This window comes from Lutra lutra, chromosome 2 (genome assembly GCF_902655055.1).
Source record: "Lutra lutra chromosome 2, mLutLut1.2, whole genome shotgun sequence".
NCBI lineage: Eukaryota > Metazoa > Chordata > Mammalia > Carnivora > Mustelidae > Lutra > Lutra lutra.
In genome coordinates this window covers 90,018,692-90,042,114 of record NC_062279.1, presented here as the reverse complement: position 1 = coordinate 90,042,114, position 23,423 = coordinate 90,018,692, and the positions used below count along the sequence as shown (strand labels likewise).

Here is a 23,423-nt window from a genome sequence, read left to right as displayed (position 1 = left end):
CATAGTCTAATTTTAATTTCACTTTTGTTTCACCTAATTTTTTCATTTTGATTTTTTGCATTTATGCCAATCTACTATATTTTTACATATTATTACGTTATATATCCTTTTTGGAACATGCCAGGTACTACTACATAAACTGCGACAGAGAGACAGAGAGACTCTCGGTAATCCGCCACGTAGCATGGTGTCTGAAACACGGGGAGGGCTGAATCAAACCCGGCTCTAAACTAGACCCACCCTCTCTCTTTCCAAGTCGTCTCTCATCTGCTGATGTTCATGTTCGGTCAGTTCTTGATCTCCATCTTGGTCATATTTTGTGAATATTGCCTCGATCTCTGCATCGGTATGGCCCTTCCTGAAATTATTGAGAGGTTACAGATGAAATCACTCATGTACATGGTCCAACACAAGCACAGAGACATGATGCAGAAGAAAGGAGAAACTGCTGAATCAGAGCCAGCCCTCCTCTGAGGACACATTCCAGAAAGACACCTCCTTTGAAAAAAAGAGCATTTCTCTGAGTACTCAGGCCAGATAAATCTGTGTCACCAAGAACTTATGTTTATAAAGGAATTTCCCAGGGCCTCAAAACGTGTGATTCTCACCCTTTGAGATCTTGTCGGAGTTCATCAAAGTTTAACTTGCCTCCCCCTTGCCTCAGACTCTCAGAAATGTCATCCACAGTATTTTTTTTCAGTTTGAGTTTGACCAAGGCTTTATGGCAGCCCTGTTGAAAAGAAATGATTGGGTTTAGTTTATTCTCTTTTTTTCATGTGCTTTCCCATCCATTTACACTAGTAACTGCTAGTGTAGATCTTGCTTTACACGGACATGCAGGACTGTCAAAATTGATGACGCAAGGCGAAAATGTGCAAGTGATGTTAATAATCAATAGGAAAACTTATGACCTTTGAAACATCTTATCGGGGCACCTGGCTGGCTCAGTCAGGAGAGCATGCGACTCTTGATCTCGAGGTCATGAGTCTAAGCCTCACGTTGGGCATAGAGATTACTTAAATAAATAAACTTAAAAAAAAAAAAACAAAAACCTTTTATTCAAAGCGTTAAAAACTCCCTTGGCATTGGTTATAAATTTATAGGGAAATTAAAAAAAAAGTAAAATGAATATTTATTTAAAATTTAAATTTAAAACACTAGAAACATTAAAAAATAAAATGTCTTATTTCTTTGTAACAATTTTACCCAGAGTAGTTTGAATAGTGCTTCCCTTCTTCCCGTGTCACCAGATATGCAGGAAGCCTCTTTTCTGTCTTGAGGAGCTCTGATAATCCTTTCTTAATATGGATCAGCTCCCACCATTTTATCCTTTGCCTTTCAATGTTGTAAAATATCTCCAGAGTTCCTTGTATATGACGTTGTTTGCCAGCGTCACTTCCTCAGAGACACTGTCGGAACTTTCCAACACAACCACTACCCTCATTCACATTGATAAATTTGCTTTCACTAGGTTCTTTGACTCCATATCAGTTTTTCTACAGATATTCAAGATTTTGAAGGGTAGCAGTGTCAACATTCCCACAGCTCCCTATTCTAGAACTCTCTTACATTTGTTTTGAACTTCACTTTCAGTGTTAACAGTCTTGGTTTCTTTGCTCTGCTTTCCTCTTTGCTGGCCCATTCTCCCTTTCAGATGTTTTTGTAAAACATCACATGGCGTGTCTCACAGAGAGAGAGAGAGAGAGAAGCAACACAAATACATGTTTTGTGCCTGCACTGAAAGGCTGGTACTCCTTGACCTAGCCTAGACTTTGTAAGAAGGGATGTTATTGCTCACTGATTATGATACACATCTGTTATTTATGTAACGATTTGTAGACTGAAGAGCTAGCCATGAAGTTTATGTTATGCCAGTACAGTTAATATACTGTGATAATTGAAATGTTCTGTGAAAATTGGAAGTTTGCACTTTATAGTATTATTCACAGTCAAGATACTGTGACAACTGAAATGGGGAACTGTGTGGAGAGGCTGGCCATATTGAACATGAAATAATTGAAACCTGTGTATCTCAGAACCAAAGTGCAAAGTAAGGATTGCTTGTAAACACCTTGGAGATTTGCTAAGATGTAATAAACTGTTTTTGCAAAAATCAGGATAACCCAAATTTTAGGTCCCATTCAAGGGTTGTTTTGTTTTGTTTTATTTTGTGATCTGAAAAGATTTTCATAGTATTTATTTGTTTAGTGTGTATTATTTTTTTAAAATTTAATTTTGTTTTTTTCCACTGTTCCAAAATTCATTGTTGAAACAAAGGGTTTTGTTTAAGAACTGGAAGTTCTCTGTTCCATCATGATTCACAGACAACACAGTCTTAGGATCTGAACCAACAGAAAAAGATCACACAGTCCAGGAGCCACTGGTCTCTTAGCAAAATGATGTTAGGGAATAAGCTGTGTGTTTGTGCGTGCTTTAGATGTAGTTATTTGTTGTTGCTTAAGTTTTATACTTTAAACCAAATAAAGAAATCACATTGAGAAGAACAAAGCTACCCAACTTTCCTGTCCTGCCCTTCCATTTATTTAACAACTTCCTGAGAAGGTGCATAAGTGAAAGTTCTCAGGCCCCTACTCTGTGGCCTTTTTCCTTTGATTATTTTAAAACTTCCCTGGAAGGTCAAGGTTAAAGGGTGAATGACAAAATATTCTCTTCTAAAACTTTTTTTTTTTTCTTTTTAAAAACTGTATGTGAGAAAGAAAAAGTAGAAATGTCTTTAGGTTCTTCCCTTCCAGTTTATTCTGAACTTTGGATCTGCACATGTCAGCCTACCAGAGGTGTCCTCAAAACAATAAAGGTAGAATCAGCAGCTCAGCTCTTAAGAGTCAAAAGAGATTGTTGAGATTTTAATTCTAGGGCAAGAGACTATTGAGAATTTAATTCTAGGGCAATAAAGGATTCCCAGAATTTAAGTCCAAGCTAGCAGCATACCCATCTCTAGCTCCAAGACAGAGAACATTTAAATTATTGATGACATGTAGCAATCTACTCTTTACTTTAAACCCTTACAACAGATCAACTTTGATGTGGAAATCTGGCTGAAACAATGCTCATTTTATGTAGAAAATAAAACAGTTCTGAGAATTAGGGCTTGTCATACCTTTCTGATAAGATCTGAGAGTTCCATTTCAGCTTTCTGCTGGGCCAAATCAGATTTAACTTCAGAGTAAGTATCATTGATGATAGCCAAAAACATATTCTGTTTGTAAATCAAAGGAAAGTTGAGATTAAAGCGGAAACTAAATATACTTTCTAAATATCAATCCAAAATTTGACATATGCATTTTTGTTTTTGTTTTTTAACAAACTGATTTCTTAAGAAGACATAAATTAATATTTTTGCTACTATATACTTTGGGAAAATTATTTTTTTCACTAAGTCATGCCAAAGGAAAATGCAATGTATATTCTTTTTTTTTTTTTTAAAGATTTTATTTATTTATTTGACAGAGAGAGAGAGATCACAAGCAGGAAGAGAGGCAGGCAGAGAGAGGGGAGGAAGCAGCTTCCCCGCAGAGCAGAGAGCCCGATGCGGGGCTCGATCCCAGGACCCTGAGATCATGACCTGAGCCGAAGGCAGCGGCTTAACCACTGAGCCACCCAGGCGCCCCTGCAATATATATTCTTATTTACAAACCATATATTGTGATATATTTTACAAAAAGAGACAAGAATGAAATACACCAAAATACTGATGCATTTACCTATGGATGGTGGTATTATTTTATTATTTTTGTTTGTCTATGTTCTCTACACTTTTTTCATCTGACAGAAATTAATAGAAATGTAGAACTCTACATAGCTCTTCAAATTTCAATAGTCAATACAGGCAAGGAATTCTATGCTTCTTCCAAATACTGTTATATTATATTATTTGAGATTTACAGAGTGCATTTTGAAGAGTTAAAAAGATCTCTGCATATGGGAATACAGTAGGCTTCATAGAAGATAGTCAAGAGAAGCTTAGTGAAAAAGACAGACTTTGGAGTCAAGCACACTTGGGTTTCAGTATTAGCCCTGCCAGGACTATATTGTTTAAATGTTCAAATCTTTAAAACTCATTTGTTCTTACATTAATAAAATGGGAGAAATAACAGTTCCTCCACTACAGATCTGTTGTAAGAATTAATGAAATAATCTATGTCAAGTGCTTAGGACAGGGCCTCACACGTGATAAGTGCTACATAATTTATAGTTGTTATTATTCAGTAATGGTTAGTTCATTTTTCCTAACTTTCCCCTCCCCAAGATAATGGTTTATATTTCCAACACCTGTTTCCCACATTTTTTTTTTTTGAAACACCACACCCAACCAATCAGTTCCTTCTTTAACACATTCTTTCTTTACTTTCCCTTTCTGGCATATTGATATGGTTTGTGACTATAGTTATTTATTTATTTTTTTAAAGATTTTTATTTGAGAGACAGAGAGAGAAAGCACAGACAGAGAGAGAAGGAGAGGGATGAGCAGAACCCGCCTGACACAAGGCTCCATCTCAGGACCCTGGGATCATGACCTATGCCTATGCCAAAGGCAGACACTTAACTGACTGAGCCACTCAGGTGCCCCCAGAGTTATGTATTTGACTAGGTCTGTTGTCTCCACAAGTTTGTGGAATCTCCCTGAGGGCAGGGCTGGTCTCTTATTTTCCTTACCACTGTAACCCCAGTACCTAGCACCCTCCCTGGAATACAGTGGAGTGGCTCAGTAAATACTTATTAAATGGGGAATGAATGAAAGAGAGCTCTATTATTTTAGTGTGCTACTAAATTGCTACAAATTAAGGAGGAATACTATTTAAGATCCTGTAGCAAAAATGAGAATAAAATATAAAATGCATGTAAGTTCCTGGCTTAATGCTCAATTCCAAATGCAGTCAGAGTAACATCTCCCATGTTCTCCCTCCCAACCCAGGTAATTAATGTTCTCTTTTTAAGTTTCCAAATGGCTGGTAGCTAACACCTGTAAATATCTTAGTTCTAGGATTAAAGTGTGGGTTCTCTGAAGAGATTTAAAAAAATTAAACGTGGCTGAGAAAGGCTATTGAGGATGTGGGAAGAGGAAGCTCCCCCTCCTTCTTTCCATTCTGTCTCAGAAGGTTTGCTTGATGTGTAATCAGAAGTCTTTCCCTAGTGATGATGGACTTTTGCTTCCGTTGGACCAGCTCACATCACAGTGGCTTCTTTCAAAGCCAGGGCAGAGCCACCTGGGTAGCTCAGTTAGTTAAGCATCTGACTCTTAATTCTGGTTCAGGTCATGATCTTAAGAGTCATGAGATTGGGCTCTGTGCGGAGCCTGCTTGGAATTCTCTCTCCCTCTGCCCCTCCCCCACTCATGTGCATTCTTTCTCTCTCTCTCTCTATATATATATAAATAAATAAAATCATGAAATAAATAAGTAAGTAAGTAAATAAATAAATAAAATAATAAAAAAATAGTCTGGGCAATAAACTAACACCTTGCAGTCATCTTAGACAAATGGCCAACTCTGCACTTGGCTTGTCATTTCTTTAAAGAAAAGTTTGAATTGACAGTAGCATCCTCCTCTCTCTCTGTGGGGTGCAGGGAGACCATTTCCTTTTTTGTAATAACACGAAAAATTACTCTAGTATAAAGACAGAAGCTAAAAGCTTCTTTTCATGTTCTATTGATGGATTTGATGAAATGACTAGTTTCAGGGCAGAAAACAACCTTCAGACAAGTCCACATTTGACCATTTTGAATTGGTACAGGTCCGTCTCTCACGCGGCAGACGGACACACAAAGAAAACTTAGGCGACCTGCAGTTAACTAGAGGGTCTATGGTAGAGCTCTCAGTTCCTGGTTTTTGTTTTCTTAGTAGAGATTCAGGGATTCAGGAGCTCCAGAATCGAAAGTGCTACCAGTGTTAGAACTGAAAAAGGCTAACTGTTCCCTCTATGTTTCCCTTAACATATGACAGGAAAAAGAAACTAGAGAGGTTACACTTTAAAACTAATGATATGGGGGCGCCTGGGTAGCTCAGTCAGTTGAGCATCTGACTCTGGGTTTCAGCTCAGGTCATGATCTCAGGGTCATGAGATGGAGCCCTGTGTTGGGATCCGAGGTCGGCAAGGAGTCTGCTTGAGATTCTCTCTCTTGCCCTCTGCCTCTCCCCTTGCTCATGCTCTCTCCCCGCTCTCTAAAATAAATAAATAAATCCTTTAAAAAAACTCAATAAAACCAATGATACATACATATAAGATACAAATGGACTTATTTCATATTTCTGACTCTTTCCATCCTACTAAAGTAGTTCTAATAGTCTATAAATAGTGCTTAACCATATACAAAACCACTAAATTCTTGGAACAACTTTGGGGATAGTACACTGAATTACTGAACTTTACACAAAGCATCTTATAAAATCTGTTGAAAATGTAGACAATTTTGTTGTTTTCTTATGATGATGACTGATGTAAGGAAAGACTTAAATATTTTTTTAAAAGATTTTATTTATTTATTTGACAGAGATCCCAAGTAGGCAGAGAGGCAGGCAGAGAGAGAGGGAGAAGCAGGCTCCCTGTGGAGCAGAGAGCCCGATGTGGGGCTCGATCCCAGGACTCTGGCATCATGACTGGAGCCAAAGGCAGAGGCTTTAACCCACTGAGCTACTCAGGCACCCCAGGAAAGTCTTAAGTATTAATGTTTAGGTGAAAAATACCCACTGCCTAGATTAAGCTAACTTACTTGAATAATTTCTTGGTAGACAAATAAATGTGTAAATGCTAAGATGAAGAACAAAATGCCTCCTCAAAAATCTTAATTAACTTAGGGTCAAAGTATTAAAAATGTTAATTTGTACAAAATCAAGAGAATGAAAAATTATTTTTGAAAGTAACTTTTAAAGCAATTTCTACTCATTGTTAGATTTAGTTTTATTTTGTATTTTTTAATTTTTAAAGGTTTTTATTTATTTATTTAGAGAAAGAGCAAGAGCTGAGGGTGGGTGGGAGAGAGAGAATCTCAAGTATGCACTGAGTGTGGAGCCTGACACAGAGCTCAATCTTACAATCCTGAGATCATGACCTGAGCTAAAATCAAAGAGTCAGTTGCTTAACCAACTGAACCATCCAAGTGTCCCTACATTTAGCTTTAAATTTAAAATCTGAATGTTCTTTGCAGGCAGTCTCTAGATGTGTTAAATATTATTTTTTAAAAAGATTTTATTTATTTATTTGACAGGCAGAGAGGTAAGCAGAGAGAGGAAGGGAAGTAAGCTCTCTGCTGAGCAGAGAGCCTGATGCGGGGCTGAATCCCAGGACCTGAGATCATAACCTGAGCCAAAGGCAGAGGCTTTAACCCACTGAGCCACCCAGGCCCCCTATTTTTTTTTTTAAAGATTTTATTTATTTATCTGACAGAGAGAGAGATCACAAGTAGGCAGAACAGCAAGCAGAGAGAGAGGCAGAAGAAGGCTCCCTGCTGAGCAGAGAGCCCCATACAGTGCTCCATTCCAGGACCCTGAGATCATGACCTGAGCCGAAGGCAGAGGCTTAACCCACTGAGCCACCCAGGCGCCCCAGGATGTGTTAAATTTTATTAAGTTAAAACAAAAATATCTTAATCTTCACAAGCAATAATTCACTCAAATAGTACTCTTGACATCCTGGATCTAGCTTGCTTTTTTTCAGTTCCTTTTTTTTTTTTTAAAAGAAAAGAGGAAAAAGAGGAATGAAAGTCATGCTAGCAAGTGATCACGAAAGTGCTGACATCTGTGTTAAAAAAAGCAGGGGCCCCTGTGTGGCTCAGCCGATTAAAGCCTCTGCCTTCGGCTTGGGTCATGATACCAGGGTCCTGGGATTGGAATATTTTGCTCAGTAAATTAAACAAAATTTTTTTTAAGATTAAGACCAAATACAAGAGGGGTGCCTAGGTGGCTCAGTGGGTTAAAGCCTCTGCTTTGGCTCAGGTCATGATCCCAGGGTCCTGGGATCAAGCCCCGCATCGGGCTCTCTGCTCATCAGGGAACTTGCTCCCCCCCACCCGACGCCTGCCTCTCTGCATACTTGTGATCTGTCTGTGAAATGAATAAAAATCTTAAAAAAAAAAAAAAGCACATACACGTGTAAGCATTCTACTTTTTCGGCAAAGCACTATTTTAAATGACTTTATAAATTTGCATGTAATCTAATTTTTTTTATACTGAACAGACACTTATATATAGATAAATGAAAGACCATGGAAAAGGTATTTGGTGAAGACTTAAACCTGAATCAATGAGAAGTAAAATAAAAAATGTCTTCTGGTATCTACAGTTATTCCTGGGTCTTTTAAAAAAAAAAATGATAAGGACCCTAGAGAGTGACAGAAAAAGGAAGATGGTGATTTTATGATGGTGATTTATGAAGTTTAAATCACCTCATTATGAACAAAAGTGTACATACCAAAAGAATGAAGAACATAAAGAACACAAATGTAGTGAAATAAATTGGTCCCAAAACTCGATTAGCTTCCTCAATCTCTGCGAAGTTGATATCACCCAAAATGATACGGAATTGAGTGAAACTATAAAAACAAAACAAAACAAAACACCACAATACAAAAACAAAGAATGGCCAGTTATTGACATAACTTTCCTTAAAGATGATCTCACACTTTTGGACGTTTTTATCCGTATAGATAACTGCCAAATAATAGAAAATTGTCAATCCCTTTGGAAAACTCCTGCTACTTATATGACCAACTGAAGCCTCTGGAATAAAAATAATATGCTTTCATGCCAAATATGTTATTTCCATTTAGTTAAAAGGAAAATATAATAATATTATTAGGTGACACAAAGCAATCAGCTATAAGAACTTAACACATAATCTGGCTAAAACATGGTAACTCTAAACTTCACAACAGTTACCCTGGTTCTGAATTTAAAACCTCTTAAAAAAAGACTTGAAGGACAGCCAAAATTGTATGCATTCAAAGATCCAATATCCCCACATGCACTCAAAGTGGTACTGAGTGGCCACGGGTTGCCAATTTTGGGTCTTAATCAGTAAAATCATTTCCGTTCCTGACTTCCATCAAACAGTGACATTAATTAGCTGTCCTCCAGTACAAAGTCCTATTAACTTCTATTACCATAATCCTTTTCTTTCCTAACTAACTCCTTTCTAAATGGCATGGAAATCTAATACAGTTATTTATTTATTTATTTTTTTAGTCTTCATATCATATTTGAGAACTTTGGATGACTGAAAAATTCCTGTACTGATTTGAGTTGCTCTTAGAATATTAGAAATACTATTTTTTTTTAGGAAAAAAACCTCCACATTTAAAACATATGGCAACAATACTGAATAAGAATGAAAATATAGGCAAATGTCTCTTAAAAGCTGCCATCTGCACTCAGTGCTGAGAAGCCCTCCGTCTTTGTAACAATATTGGTTCACTATAGCTATTCTACTATGTCTCATTACTTCAGAGCTGCTCTCTGAAGCTTTTTGGCATTATGCACTGCCATCTCTGCATGGGTAGGCCATCGCTTCTGGGAAAGATAATAAATCCTTATTTTTAAATAACTATTTTAAAATACTTGTTGATTAAACGGCACCCATGAAGATTTCTTTAAACTTCAGAAGACAGTAACATCTCTGATTAAATTTTTCTTTTTAATATCATATATACTTACATACACTCTTGGAAAGTACTGAAGTCATCAACCTGAGTGCCAAAGACAAGGTAGGCCAACTGAGCATATGCTAAGAAAATAATGAAGAACATAATTGCAAAGCCAAAGAGGTCTTTGGCACACCGAGACATGGTTGTGGAGAGCTGACTCATGGTCCTGTTAAAGTTGATGAATTTGAAGAGCTGTAACAGAGGGAAGATATCAATAGATGAATAGGTAAACAAAATGTGGTAGATAAGCACAATGGAATGTTATCCAGCCCTACCAAGGAATGAAAGTTTGATACAGGTCACAACATGAATGAACCCTGAAAACACTATGCGAAGTGAAATAAGCCAGACACACACAAAAAACCCCAACTATTGTATGACTGCACTAACACGGAGTAGCTAGAATATGGAAATTCATAGAGACAGACGAGGTGACGAGGGCCTGGGGTGAGGGGGGAATTTGGAGTTAGTGTTTACTGGATACAGAGTTCAGTTGGGATGATGAAAAAGTTCTGGAAATGCATATGGTGATGGTTGGACAACAGTGTGAATGTAATTAATGCCACTGACTTGTACACTTAAAAATGGTAAAAGTGATCAGTTTTATGTTATGTTATTTTACAACAATATTTTTGGATGAGAGAGTGCTTTTTTGACTTGCTTTTTTTTCCCCCAAACCCAGTAATTTCTATTTACTTGTTCAAAAAGTATTTGTTGAGTGCCTACCATGTGCCAGGCACTGTTCTTGGAGCTGGGAACAGCAGAGAACAGAACAAAGGCCTGCCCTGATGTTGCTAACATTTGACATGATGGTGGCAAGTAGAAACAGGTTCAAATCATAATTAAGAGGATTGGGGATATTCCTCCCCTAAGAAAGATTAAAATAAAAGAGGAAAAAAAAACCCCATATATGAAAGTTAATAAAGAAAAACAAAAACTTCTTCCCGGAAATACTTACTGCATGTTATTAACTATCATTCATTGTTTAGTGACTACGTGCCAGACATAGGGAAGGGCTATGTATACTATGTATACTGACTCAAATCTTTGCAATGACATTGAAATACTGGTATCCTGTCTCCAGGAGGCAGCAAGTACTCAGAGCTAGCAGTAGAACCCAGATCTGTTCGATGCCAAAGCCACAGTGAACATTTCTGTAGGCAAGACACTAAGGATGGCTGTTCAGGTTGCTGGTCAGAGGCCAGACAACCTCAGGAGCTCTAGACATTGAAATACTGATATCCTGTCTCCAGGAGGCAGCAAGTACTCAGAGCTAGCAGTAGAACCCAGATCTGTTCGATGCCAAAGCCACAGTGAACATTTCTGTAGGCAAGACACTAAGGATGGCTGTTCAGGTTGCTGGTCAGAGGCCAGACAACCTCAGGAGCTCTAGCGCGAAGTCCTGAGGGAAGACCATCAGGGCAATACATTAGAAGTCGAGTCACAGGCCCTGCCCTGAACAACTTTAATGGTTCTTCAAGTTTCGGAAGCAGAATAGTTACAAGCAAAGCACTAAGTAAAATGCTTAGCCCAAGGCACAAATTGGAAGGAAATCTCTAGCATTTTACGTAAAGAGCTCTTATACATTGATTCGGGCCACAAGAAACATTTTTTGAGGGTTGTTGCAATCACATTACTTAATTCCTATTGGACTTGGATTATTATTACTATTTTGTGCTAAAGGTTTGGTGTGCGAGCGGTGGTTTTTCCTGAAAAAGCATGTACCTAAATAAATAGCACGAGAGATAGAGGATGAGGCCTGCACCCTCTGATAAACCCCAGGACTTCCAGGTGTGAATACCAATTCAAGGGAAAAAGTAACTGTTGGTGAGTAGCTTCTAAAACAGTGCTGTTTAATAAAACTTTCTGTCACGATGGAAATGTTCTTTATTTCCACTGTCCAGTATAGTAGCCATCAGCCACATACAGACCCTGAGATCTTAAAATTGGCTAGAGTGCCACAGGAACTGAATGTTTAATGGTATGTGATTTTAACTAATTAAAATTTCAATTTAACAGCCACTTGTGGCTCGTAGCTGCTGCCTAGTTAGCAGAATCCTAGATCGTCACAGGTGACATGCTGGCAGTTGCCTCGTTATTACTAAAATTTCCTGCATCTCCAGCATTGAGGCTCATTTGCATATGAGATGCCCTAACCTTTCACATACATGGAAATGCACATTACATTTCAAGAAAGAAGGAAATGAGTAATTAAGGTACTACTTGGAAGAGTATGTATCTGTCCCAACCTCAATTCTAGGTAAAACTTCCGTATGGCCTCCACCCAGAAAAGAGGGTGGACCCCTCTTTTACCCCACTGTAGACCATTTCCATTGCATCTTCCCATCCCTTCCCATCTGCATTCCTCATTCTTAGTTTCTTTTCCTTCCCCTGGTCACACGATATCAGGTGAAACTCAGACCAGTCCCTGTGTTAGTGTAGCCTAGGGCCCCAGGCCAAGATGACCTTGAGAAGGGCTCTTAACCACATCTGTTAAACAAACCTGCAGGGACAGGTCTTGGAAGAGAGCAGGCCAAGTCATTCAAAACGAGAGGAAGGATCACATAGATCCTGCTAGTTTACTTGTAAGATAGGAAGCGGCTACAGCTGGCTGTTGGAATTTGGCCACAAAAGCAAATTCAGGTCCTTCAGCATTTTGTGTTAACTCATGTTAGTAAAAAGAAGAGAAAAATAGTATCGAAAATCCAGGACATGAAATTTGTAAATTACCTTAATCCAGACAAAAAACACGATGACAGCAGCTATATTGTTGAACTGTATTTGCCAGTATGCCGGATGCTCAAAGTTGGGGAAAGTATTTTGATCTTCTAGAAACTGTAGCAACACCTCCACATTTGATGCTCTATGTATGTTAATTCCTATAGCTACCGTTGACAGCTGGAAAACAGAAGATTTATGTATCATTACAGTGTTTTAGAAACGTGTAACTTACCTTAAAACAACTATTTTTCCTCACCCATGTATTAGTCCTAGGGTTCACCAATATACTTATCCAAATCATTCATACAAATGACAGGTGTTGAGCACGGCCCAAAACAGGTATAACAATAAACCACTTACATTCCCTTAGCTAGGAAGAGAAATCCAGTGAGTGCACATGTATGTGTGTGCACGCATGCACATGCAAACACACACACACACACACACACACGATATGTTGCTCTATTACAAAATCAAACAGGAATGCCTTGTTTTTTTTTTCTGCCACCCTCATCTAAATAACTTTCCACCCTTCTGCTTTCTCAGCCTCATCTTGCTTTGTTTTTGCTTGTTTTCAACCACCAGCCATACATTCTTTCCACTATTCAACAAATTATGAGTACCTATGTACACAGTACAGTGCCGAGGCTAAGACCTAAGTAAGTAAGAAGTAAGATGCACAAACTGTTCTCAAGAAACTCATGCTCTGGTTCAAGACAAGGCACACATGCAAAAATAAGTAACACCAAAGACCTAGGAAGGAACCGACATCACACTACATAAGGTGAAGGGTGAAATAAGACGTATCGAAAGAGTGCTCTTAAGAGGAAAGAAGATCCTTGGTCTTGAAAGATGGTGGGGATGATGGGTGAGAGAGAACTCAAGATTTGCTGTGGGAATATATGTGAGCCAAGGGTTTCCCTCCTGCTCACTTCTCTCCCTTAATTTATGACCATGCAACTTTTCACATTGGCTTTAGTTCTGGGTTCTAAAACCACATCTCAGGAGAACATTGGGCCCTACTTCCATCCATTGCCACTGGATTAATGTGTAGATGTGGAAAGTGTCAGAGGTCCACCATTGCAACCGGGGCCTCCTGTGGGGCCTGAAGCCACAGCAGGTGGGCCATCACAGGTGCTGAGACCTTTGCTGTTCATTCCCTTTCTCTCCTCATGCATGATGGTCAAAGGCCACTTCATTAGTCCTTCTGGAGATGGCTGTCCAAATCATGGCTCCAGGTGGTTATCATAGCAAAGACCTGCCTGGCTACCAACCACAGCTGAAAAAAGCCAACCTCACCACCTTTTCTTTTTCTGTGAAGGATCCCCAGAGCAAATCTTGGATTTCTGTGCTGGTGGTGGGAATATTTTGGGTTCTCTGGAATACACCGAAAATATTTTGTTATGTTAACTTAGTTGAGAGGGAAGGGTTGACTGACTTAAACAACAATAACCCTTTACCCAACTCTCACGAGGGACAACTGCCTTGTACCCAAGATGTGGTCATTTAAACAACGTTAATATCTTATCAACACACTGAATTTCCTACAGAATTCTTCATCAAAATAGAGAATGAGAGAAAAGAGATGAGGGAAAGAGATTCTGTAAGCACTTGAGTTAAGTCCTCCTGAATTTTCTTTGGGATTCTCCATCCCCATCTACAAAAGAACTTTCCTTCCTTAATGTAAGCTTCCTAAGGGCAGAGGTATGGGTTGTTTTGTTCAGTCCTATATCCCCAATGCCTAGAACAATGCCAGGCACATAGTATGCGCTCAGAAAATATTTGTTGAATAAATGAATTAATCATTTTCACCCCTGAAGCCTACCAATCAACAAAATATTTTGAGTTTAGACCTTTTTTTTAAAAAAAAAAAAAGGTTTTTATTTATTTGAGAGCGAGACAGAGCAAGAGACAAAAAGTACAAGTTGAGAGAGAGAGAGAGAGCAGGAACCTTGCTGAGCAGGGAGTACCCTATATAGGGCTGGATCCCTGGACTCTGGGATCATAACCTGAGTCGAAGGCAGACACTCAACCAACTGAGCCACCAGGCGCCCTGATTTTAGACTCCTTGATAGTCTTCTTTTTATCAGTAACTCTGCTAGAAAGACTGTTTAGGTCAAATAGGTTGACTAAACTAAGTCCACAGATTTCAGAGCCTTTGTTAAAGAAACAAAAGGATGAGGGTTGGGGGGGCAGTAGGGAGAAGGTGGTGGGGTTATAGACATTGGGGAGGGTATGTGCTATGGTGAGTGCTGTGAAGTGTATATTCACAGACCTGGAGATTCACAGACCTGTACCCCTGGGGCTAATAATACATTATATGTTTATAAAAAGTTTAAAAAATTATTTAAAAAAAGAGAAAAAAGGATAACAGGAAAAATGATTTCAAAGTGATTCCAAGATGTTATATTTATATTTAGGGTAGAATTACTTTTCAAGTTTCAGGTGTGCCTTAGCCTGATAAAAATGCCTTTGCTTTTTTCATCGGGTTGAAGGTCCTGTGCATAGGGCTTATTTTGGAGGGTGAGCAGAAGGCGTGCCCTTGTTTCTGCTGGGTCAGAAGGTTTCAAAGGAGAAGGAGGATTCCAGTAGCCTTTCCTTATTCTTTATAAAAGCACACTGTCTGAATTGTTTTCTTGGCAGTACTGAGAGTTTAAAAAAAAAAAAAAAGAACTATAGAACAATGAAGCAAGTTTTCAAAGAAATACTTGCAAAATGTTGTAGCCACTGAGCCAAAAAACTACCCTCAAATTCCATGATATCAACAGCTATTTTCTCTGAAGTGGGTACAAGTCCATTCCCTAGGGTGTGAAAAGAAAATATGAAAACTTCTATCCAAGTGAAAAGAAAGTGTTAAGAGTTCTATTTGTATTTTTTTAACCCAATCTTTCAAATCCTATGTTGTGTGTGTTTTCACAAATGTACCTATTATACCACACACACACATGCACACACACACAAACACAGTTTATAAATAAATGGAATACATTAGGGTGTGTTATTAAAGTTTTCACTGATAGGTACATAATCGAAGAGGCGGATGGCCACCGACTGACTATTCTTTTGCTGATATTGAAGGTATTTGGCTAAAACCCAAACAAACCTGCCATTAATTAGCATAATATCACACTCACACTCACCTTTTTACCGTTATTCTCAATGACTTAACTATAAATACATCCATATAAACTAAAAAGGCAGAGTTCCAAACGTTAATTGTCTTCTAGAATAATTTTCATGTGTATGGACCCACACTCTTCCATCATGCAGTACAGAAATATTCTGGAAAATTACTTCCAGTATCCTTGCCTTTCTTGCCTCCCTAAATGGTGAAATTCCTTTGTTATAGTTATTAATATACTGAGAATTCGGGGATCAAGAGTTTACCTCCAGGAACGGCGTGATGTTACACAGCCATTGTGAGAGAAGGGATGCCCTTCTGAATGCATCTAGGCCAAATGGGTTCTACCCCATATTCTATAGGAACTTTTGCTTTAAGTAAAAGCTCTTTCTGAATTACATAGACATGTGGCTTGAGAGGCAATGGCAGAGTGGCTAAGGTTACTCTGAGAACTCAGTGTATATCTGGATATGAAAAGCACTAGGAACTGTGTCTGACACACACCACTTCTAAAGCGTTAGCAATTACTATTACTATTATTGCTCCAGTTAATGTTATCGTCATGCAGTACAGATCTGTATAGTTCTCGTCAATGTCTTGAGCATTCTTTTTTTTTTTTTTAAGATTTTATTTATTTATTTGACAGAGAGAGATCACAAGTAGACGGAGAGGCAGGCAGAGAGAGAGAGAGAGGGAAGCAGGCTTCTTGCTGAGCAGAGAGCCCGATGTGGGACTCGATCCCAGGACCCTGAGATCATGACCTGAGCCAAAGGCAGCCGCTTAACCCACTGAGCCACCCAGGTGCCCCTTGAGCATTCTTTTACTCACATGTAAGTAACATTTTCCTATATTTAAAACATCTCAATAACATATTCCAGAACATATTTTCTATATATTTGCCAGCTAATTCTAGTGATGATTTGATAATGACTTGATGTAAACGCTTCACGAAGCACAGATGAATTTTTGGTTGTTAGGGGCAGGGGGAGAGTAATGGCCAAGAAGTAGGGTAACAGAAGACAGAAACCTGATAGGGTAATGCACCCCTTATTGAGACTGTGGGGAGCATCTCTGTCAGCGGACAGTGGGGAGGATGGACTTTGAGGCATGTGACAATTAAGCATGTCCTTATGTGCTTCAGTGTGTAAGAGGACTCAGCAAAAGATTATGTGTTCTTGGTCAAGGGAGAAAGATTGGCAGAAATGCATGTCTGCAGTGAGGACCCTGGAAGAAAGTGATGAGGATGATGCAGAAGGCAAACCATATTGAACAAGTGTAAGATGTTATAATAAAGTCAAGGGCGATAGGGGATCTACAGGGTGTCTAGTCTCGGCTCTATCCTCACGGCCTTCTGATTTCTTGTACCTGATACAGAAAACCCTGATGGTCCCTCACTGGTATTTTGTACACTGGACTATTTGTGGGAAATTTCAAACTGCAGGGAGGCGTTCTCTGCCACCCCAAATATTTTCAAGATGTTCCTTCTTGCTATAACTTTACACATGTGCCGAAACATACAAAATGATTTTTGCTAGTAGTTGAAAAAAAATATCATTAACAATAACAAAAAAAGAATAAACAAAACATTCTTTTCTCCCTGTCTCACATGGATGCCAAAGGCAAATATGAATTACTAAGTTCTTCTTCTTCTTTCTTTTAATGTCTTAGAACTCCTGCTGTATCAGCACATATGGATCTCTCATTTTTTAAAAAAATAATTAGTTCATTAATTTTTAAGTAATCTCTACACCCAACATGGGGCTCGAACTCATGACCCTGAGGTCAAGAGTCACATGCACTTCCAACTGAGCCAGCCAGGTCCCCCACTAAGTTATTCTTGTTATTGGTGTGGCTAACTGACAACTTATTGTAAACAACTCTCTACTTCTATATTCAGAAGGGTTACTCACGCAAAATGCAAAAATAATTAGTAACACTGAGATTGAAACAGCAGAGCAAAACGTTCAGACTCTCCTTCAGGAATATCAGGATCCACAGTACCGAGGAGATACATCAAGGACTCTAATTAACATGTTTTTATAACAGAGGAGGGAATTCAGTGGTGTTCTCAAACCTACCACAACGATCACAACATCCAGACAATTCCAGAAACTCCTGAAATAGTGTAGCTTGTGAATGCGAATTTCCAAGATCTCTTCCACCACATAGTAAAGGATCAAAAAACAAAAGATAATCTCACAGGCTGCCAGGAAGAAATCAAAAGTTGTGACATATCGGGTCAGCTTTACAGGCTGAAATTGCCAAGATGGAATCACACCGCCTGTTGCTGGGAATTCAACCAATAACCTGCGTTGCAATAAGAACAATTAAAACAGTAACAACAACAACACATGGATGCAGCCAGGAAAGGGACATCCATCTAGTCTGTCCCTGCCTAATAAGGGATTAAAACTGTAACCACAAGTCACCCCAGGCAGGGGGCAGAATATTTTTTATCACAGCTAGTAACTATGCACTTGAACAAGGCTTCCCAAGTCCTCCTAAAGAGATTATTCCTTCTCACTCTCGCCTTTACTTTTCTGGTATTTATACTGCTCAAAATGCTCTATAGGTTTTTTTTTCCTTAATATAGAAGTTAATCAACAAACAAGCCTTTCTAGGACTTCTATTAAATGCAAGTAATTCAAGTAGGCAATGAAGAACATAAGAAATCTAACTCATGCATTCAAATGCGTATGGCCTATTGAGAAGCAGGATATGTGTTTGTGTGTGGATGTGTACACGTGTGTGTGGATGTACATGTATGTATGTGTATATATGCACCAATTGGGTTTCTATTCATTCATTTGGTATCACCTAACTAGCACTGAACGATCTGTCCTAGGGGATATTCTTGCTACCCTTCACAGAGCCTTACAGTTAATAGGTGCTCAGCAAATGTCTGATAGTCTGAAACAGTAACGTGTATTTTTTTACATTCATACTGATGGCACTGATGTTTAGTGTTTTAGTATAATTGAAGTGAGAATGTTTCTTGACAAATTCCCATTTTGGAGGTGTCACAGGGAGAAAGGTAAATGATTCGTTTAATCGTACAGCTTCCCTATCATACTAGAAATAGACTACCTAGCTCCTTCACTTTAAGACTTTCAAAAGACCTTCAGTCAACTAGTAGGTATAACCGTCTCTCTCTTTGCAGGACTGGTAGCCGCACCTGGAGCCCGAGTGTCTAGGACCCAAGCACGAGCAATAATCAGGTCCAGGCAGAGACAAGGGCAAATTAGAATTGGTCAAGGAAGGGCAGAAAGTAGCCTGTGTGCCGAGTCCCCTCTCTGTCCTGGTCTGGCCCTGCATCTGTCAACCCCTCCAGAAACACAGCAGCATCGAGAAATGAAATAATGGCCTTGACGATATTCACTCGTAAAGTATGGGGAGGACGTGGAAGACATACTCAGGGCCTTCTATAGAAATTCTCTTAAATGTCAATCAGAGTTGAGTGCCTGTTTTTATCCTCTTTCTAGTCAGACTGAAATCATGAAGAAAAGTTCAATAATAATTGCAATCGGTTTTCATTCACTTCTAGTAATAACTTATATGACTTATTATGATACTATTTCCTTCAAAAGTTGTTAAATACACGGTCTGGAAAAATCCAACTGGCCACGTAAAGCTGACACGCGTTTAGCCTCAAAAATAATCGCAAAATAAGGAAAGTATGAGAATTTATCCTTCTTTTTGGTTGGTAAATATATGTGCAAGAAATTCATGCCAGCTATGTCTGGGTGTTGCTGACACGTTCACCAGGAGGATTCAAGGGGGTGAACTCTGGATCCCTCTGGACCTGTTCTACTTTTTTTCCTTTTTTATATTACATATTACATATACCTTCTAATATACCACTTTATTAATTTGTTTCTTTAGCTTATTGTCTATTATCCATCTTCTCCTGGTTGAGCACAAGCTCTGGAAGATGAGGGATCTTTGCTTTGTTCACTGCAGTATCCCCAGAGCTGAGAACGGTGCCTCACACATACTAAGTGTCCAATAAATGTTTGCCAAATAAGTGAATAAATGAACACAAGGCTCCAGACAAGTCCGCAGGATTTTTGTCAGTTTTCTCAGAGCTAACCAGAGTGATCAGGATGGCAATGTCACAGGATCCGAGAAGGAACTGTATGTGCCTTTGGTGAATCTTGTGTGTAAGCAGATACCTGGGTATCCTCCGGAACCCAGGCATAGCCCCTGATGGCTGTGCTTGTGTTCTTGAACAGTATCATCTGAGAGTGGGAAACTTGGAAAGGAGTCGAGGTTTGATGGCCAGAGGCCGTGGTAAAGGAGCATAGAGCACCCATCATCTTACAACAAGTAAGAATAGATGCAAAACACGGTGCTTTTTCTGGGAAGGTTTCAGCTTTGGCATGAACTTGGACCAGACTTACGTTTCTTCCCAACTCATAATATTCTAGGATCCTAACTCACTTGCACCAAATATATTTATCCCACTAAGCCTTTGGTTTCCCCCCTTCCCTTGCTATTGGCTCCGACCCTCGGCATTCTCTTTTAGCCAAATGCAGCAATGGTTTCCTGGTCTCTCTCAGGACTGGGATGTACTTACAAGTACACAGACATGGGAGGGATCAGTGCCCTTGGTACACACCTGATCACACAGAACAGGTTAATGTTGGCGTTGTATACCGAAAAATCAATAAAAGTGGCCCTGGTTCCTCGGTCCAGCCAGCCGTTTTTCTTGAGGCTGGCAACCTGAGCTGCTGTCTCCTCTCTTGTTCTTGACAAATCCAGGTAATAGCCAGCTCCGCTATAGGTTGCAATCATTCCCCAGTGGCTACTCCCATTCAAGTCTTTTTCACTTGTGTATATCCAACTAATTAAAAGACAAAAGGAAAACAAAACAATCAGTGGAACACTTGATGGCAATTACAAAAACAGATGGTTCCCCGCATAACAGAGTATGTAATAAATCAAATTAAGTCTTATCAAGTTGGGTAACATGCTTGGTGGGGGGCTTCGTGTTTTCTTATTTAACTCTCATACACTTATTATCTCCATCTTAAGAATGAGGGCCCTGAAGCTTAGTGATGTCCACTCAATCTCACAGCTTCTGAGGTTATTGTCAGGAACCCACACCAGGCCAGAGTCTCTAGAATCTGTGCTATTAGCACTCAGTCTATATGGGTAACTATACTCAGGAGCTAGATGACTCTAGGCTCTCAGAGAAAATTGCAGGCAAGAGGTACAAGTTCATCAAGTACCACTAATGGCAACTGAACCAAATAAGACTCCACAGGGCATTTGGGAATTAATTAATTAACTAATCAACTTGAGAGGGGGAGAGAAAGTGGTGGGGAGCAGAGGGAGTTGGGGGAGAGAGAGAGAAAATCTTAACCAGGCTCCACGACCAGTGCAGATTCCAACATGCGGCTCGATCTCAGGACCTTGAGATCAAGACTGGGGCTGAAATCAGGAGTTTGACATTAACCAACTGAGCCATTCAAGTTTTCCAGGGCATTTGGGAATTTAATCCACAAATATTGGCAGAGGCTCTCTTGGGAACCAGATGCTTCTTTGGCATTAATAAGGATATACATATGAACCAAGTTCCTTTCCTGCTCATTTATAGTAAAGAGGGAGAGAAAAGACATGAAACAATTCAAATACAAGGTAGATGGATGATGTCCAAGAAAAGTAAGAGAAATTTCTCAGGCAAATCAGAGGAAAGCTGTTCTTGTCCAGGCATCCAGTGACAGGGAAGGTGCATCAGAGAAAGCTTTTGGAAGAAGCCACAGTGGACCTGGGCTGTGAGAGGTAAATAGGATTCAGGCAGGCACCCATGGATGGGAAGGGCATTTTCAAGCCTGAGGTGGGGGGCAGGGGGTTGGGAGGAGTGGAGGGTGGGGAGAAGTACAAGGCACCCAGCTAGGTCAGCTCACGTACATGAAGAAAGAAGGCTGAAAGGTAGTAGGTGATCAGACTGTGAGGGAAGGGGTCACTGAGGGAAGTTTTCTGAGAGGCACAGAACAGGGTTCCTCTGGTGGCAGCAGGAAAGACTGGAGTGGTGAGAACAGGAGGCTCACATGTAGAAAAATGTGGCCACAGCGGGTCTAAGACTGCTTTTCCCTAGGAAGGCCCGCTGGCAAGCTGCACCTTGGCTGGCATCTGGAACTTGATAAAAGGCTCCCTACACTGATATGAAACTTATCTGACCAACTTCTCTGACTGGCTGCTTGTCCTTCTCCCCTGCCTCATCCCCCCATCCCACCCCAACCCGCTCATAGGTGTGTGCTCTCTAATAAATAAAATCTTAAAAAAAAAAAAAAACCAACAAAAACATTGTGTGACTGGAAAAAGTGATTGTGCCTAGACCGTCAGCACAAACACAGTGGCTTATACCCAACACCTGCCTGCCTTCTGGGAGCCTGGCATTCTGCCAGGCAGTGGCCGCCTATGTGACCAGCAGCCAGCAACTACCTTGGGCACCGAGTCTCTAATGAGCCTCTCTGACACACAACAGTTCATACATGTTGTCATAGCTTGTTCCTGGAGGAATTCAGCATGTCCTGTGTGACTCCGCTGGGAGAGGGCTTCTGGAAGCCTGCGTGTTGTTTCCTCCAAACCTTCCCCCATGTGCCTGGACCCTCTGCTGCTTTTGCTTTTATCCTTTCATTGCATTGAAGCTGGCCATGAACACGACTGGATGACGAACGCTGCGAATCCTTCCGGCGCACCCCTGAGCCTGGGAGTGGTCCTGGGCACTGACACAGCTCGGTTAGCAGTGGCTGCAATTACTCAGAGGAGCTGATGAGGCCTGAGCCAGAGCAATGAGAGGAGGACAGGAAGACGGACAGGAAGGATGGACAGAGGATACTGCAGTGACTGTCAGCAGAATGTGGCCTCTGACTTGGAAGCTGGAGCGAGGGAGAAGGGACATCTGAGAAAATGACTGGAGATTCTCTTTTTGGATAATGCAAAGGAGCTGGTAGGACAAAGGTAGGATATAGATTTGGCTTTTGTTTCCTGTCACTAGAACATAAGCTCTGTAAAGATAGGGGATTTGTTTCTGTTTTGTTTCCTGCTGCTTTGTTACCCCAGCCAGCACCAAGGGTGTTTCTAGAAGAGGGAGACTTCACTGAGAAAAGGCTGGCACATGTTAACACTCTGTATACTTGTTGAAGAAACGATAAATTATCAAACAGGCATGGGAGAGGAAGTCACTGGAATGCCAAGGGAAAGAACGTAAAGGAAGAAAAGCTAGAGATCTGAATATAGAACCCAGGAATAAGAGAGAAGTAGGAGAGTTAAGAGGGGCATTACAAAATGAAGGGAACTCCCAAGTTTAGTGTCACTCTCAGAAGTCAAACGAGCAATCAGCATGGCCGAGTTCTGCAGAGGCTGGATGGGATGAAGATCAAGAACTGGTCACTGGGGGGCACCGGGGTGGCTCAGTCATCAAGCATCTGCCTTTGGCTCAGGTCATGATCCCAGGGTCCCATCCGGATCCCTGCTCAGCGGGAAGCCTGCTTTCCCTCCCCCACTTCCCCTGCTTGTGTTCCTGCTCTTGCTGTGTCTCTAATAAATAAATAAATAATCTCTAAAAAAAGAAAAGAATTGGTCATTGGGTTGGCAAATTCAACAAATCCACTGGTGGCTTCCGAGATGTCAGAAGCACAAAGTTTAAGCTTTAAGGAGTGAATCAGTGGTAAGGGAATGGAAGTGGCAAGTGAAGGCTAGTCTTTCCAGACGCTTGTGGAGTTGAACGGAAGGAGAAATGGGAGTAACTTGAGAATAGGGCAGAATCAAGGGGCGGTCCATCCTGTAGTGGAAATCAAGCACTCATCTATGCCCCGGTGGGTATTTACGGAGCAGCGGTCAAGGCTGTAAGAATACAGCAGTGAATGGAATATAGTCCCCGTGGTCCAGACGCCTGAATGCTGATGAGGAGCTGAGGGA

General features: G+C 40.2%; 1 protein-coding gene across 1 annotated transcript in view; it reads right to left on the bottom strand.

The window, feature by feature from the left end:
• The window catches only part of PKD2 (polycystin 2, transient receptor potential cation channel), a 63,345-nt gene that overhangs the window by 9,345 nt on the left and 30,577 nt on the right, over nt 1-23,423 (bottom strand). Inside the window, exons 5-12 of the mRNA XM_047717939.1 lie at nt 20,116-20,340; nt 17,576-17,804; nt 12,386-12,553; nt 9,666-9,847; nt 8,425-8,545; nt 3,119-3,217; nt 609-730; nt 241-358 (exon numbers count right to left, since the gene is read on the bottom strand). Coding sequence (XP_047573895.1) covers nt 241-358; nt 609-730; nt 3,119-3,217; nt 8,425-8,545; nt 9,666-9,847; nt 12,386-12,553; nt 17,576-17,804; nt 20,116-20,340 — 1,264 coding nt within the window. The remainder of the gene's footprint in view (nt 1-240; nt 359-608; nt 731-3,118; nt 3,218-8,424; nt 8,546-9,665; nt 9,848-12,385; nt 12,554-17,575; nt 17,805-20,115; nt 20,341-23,423) is intronic.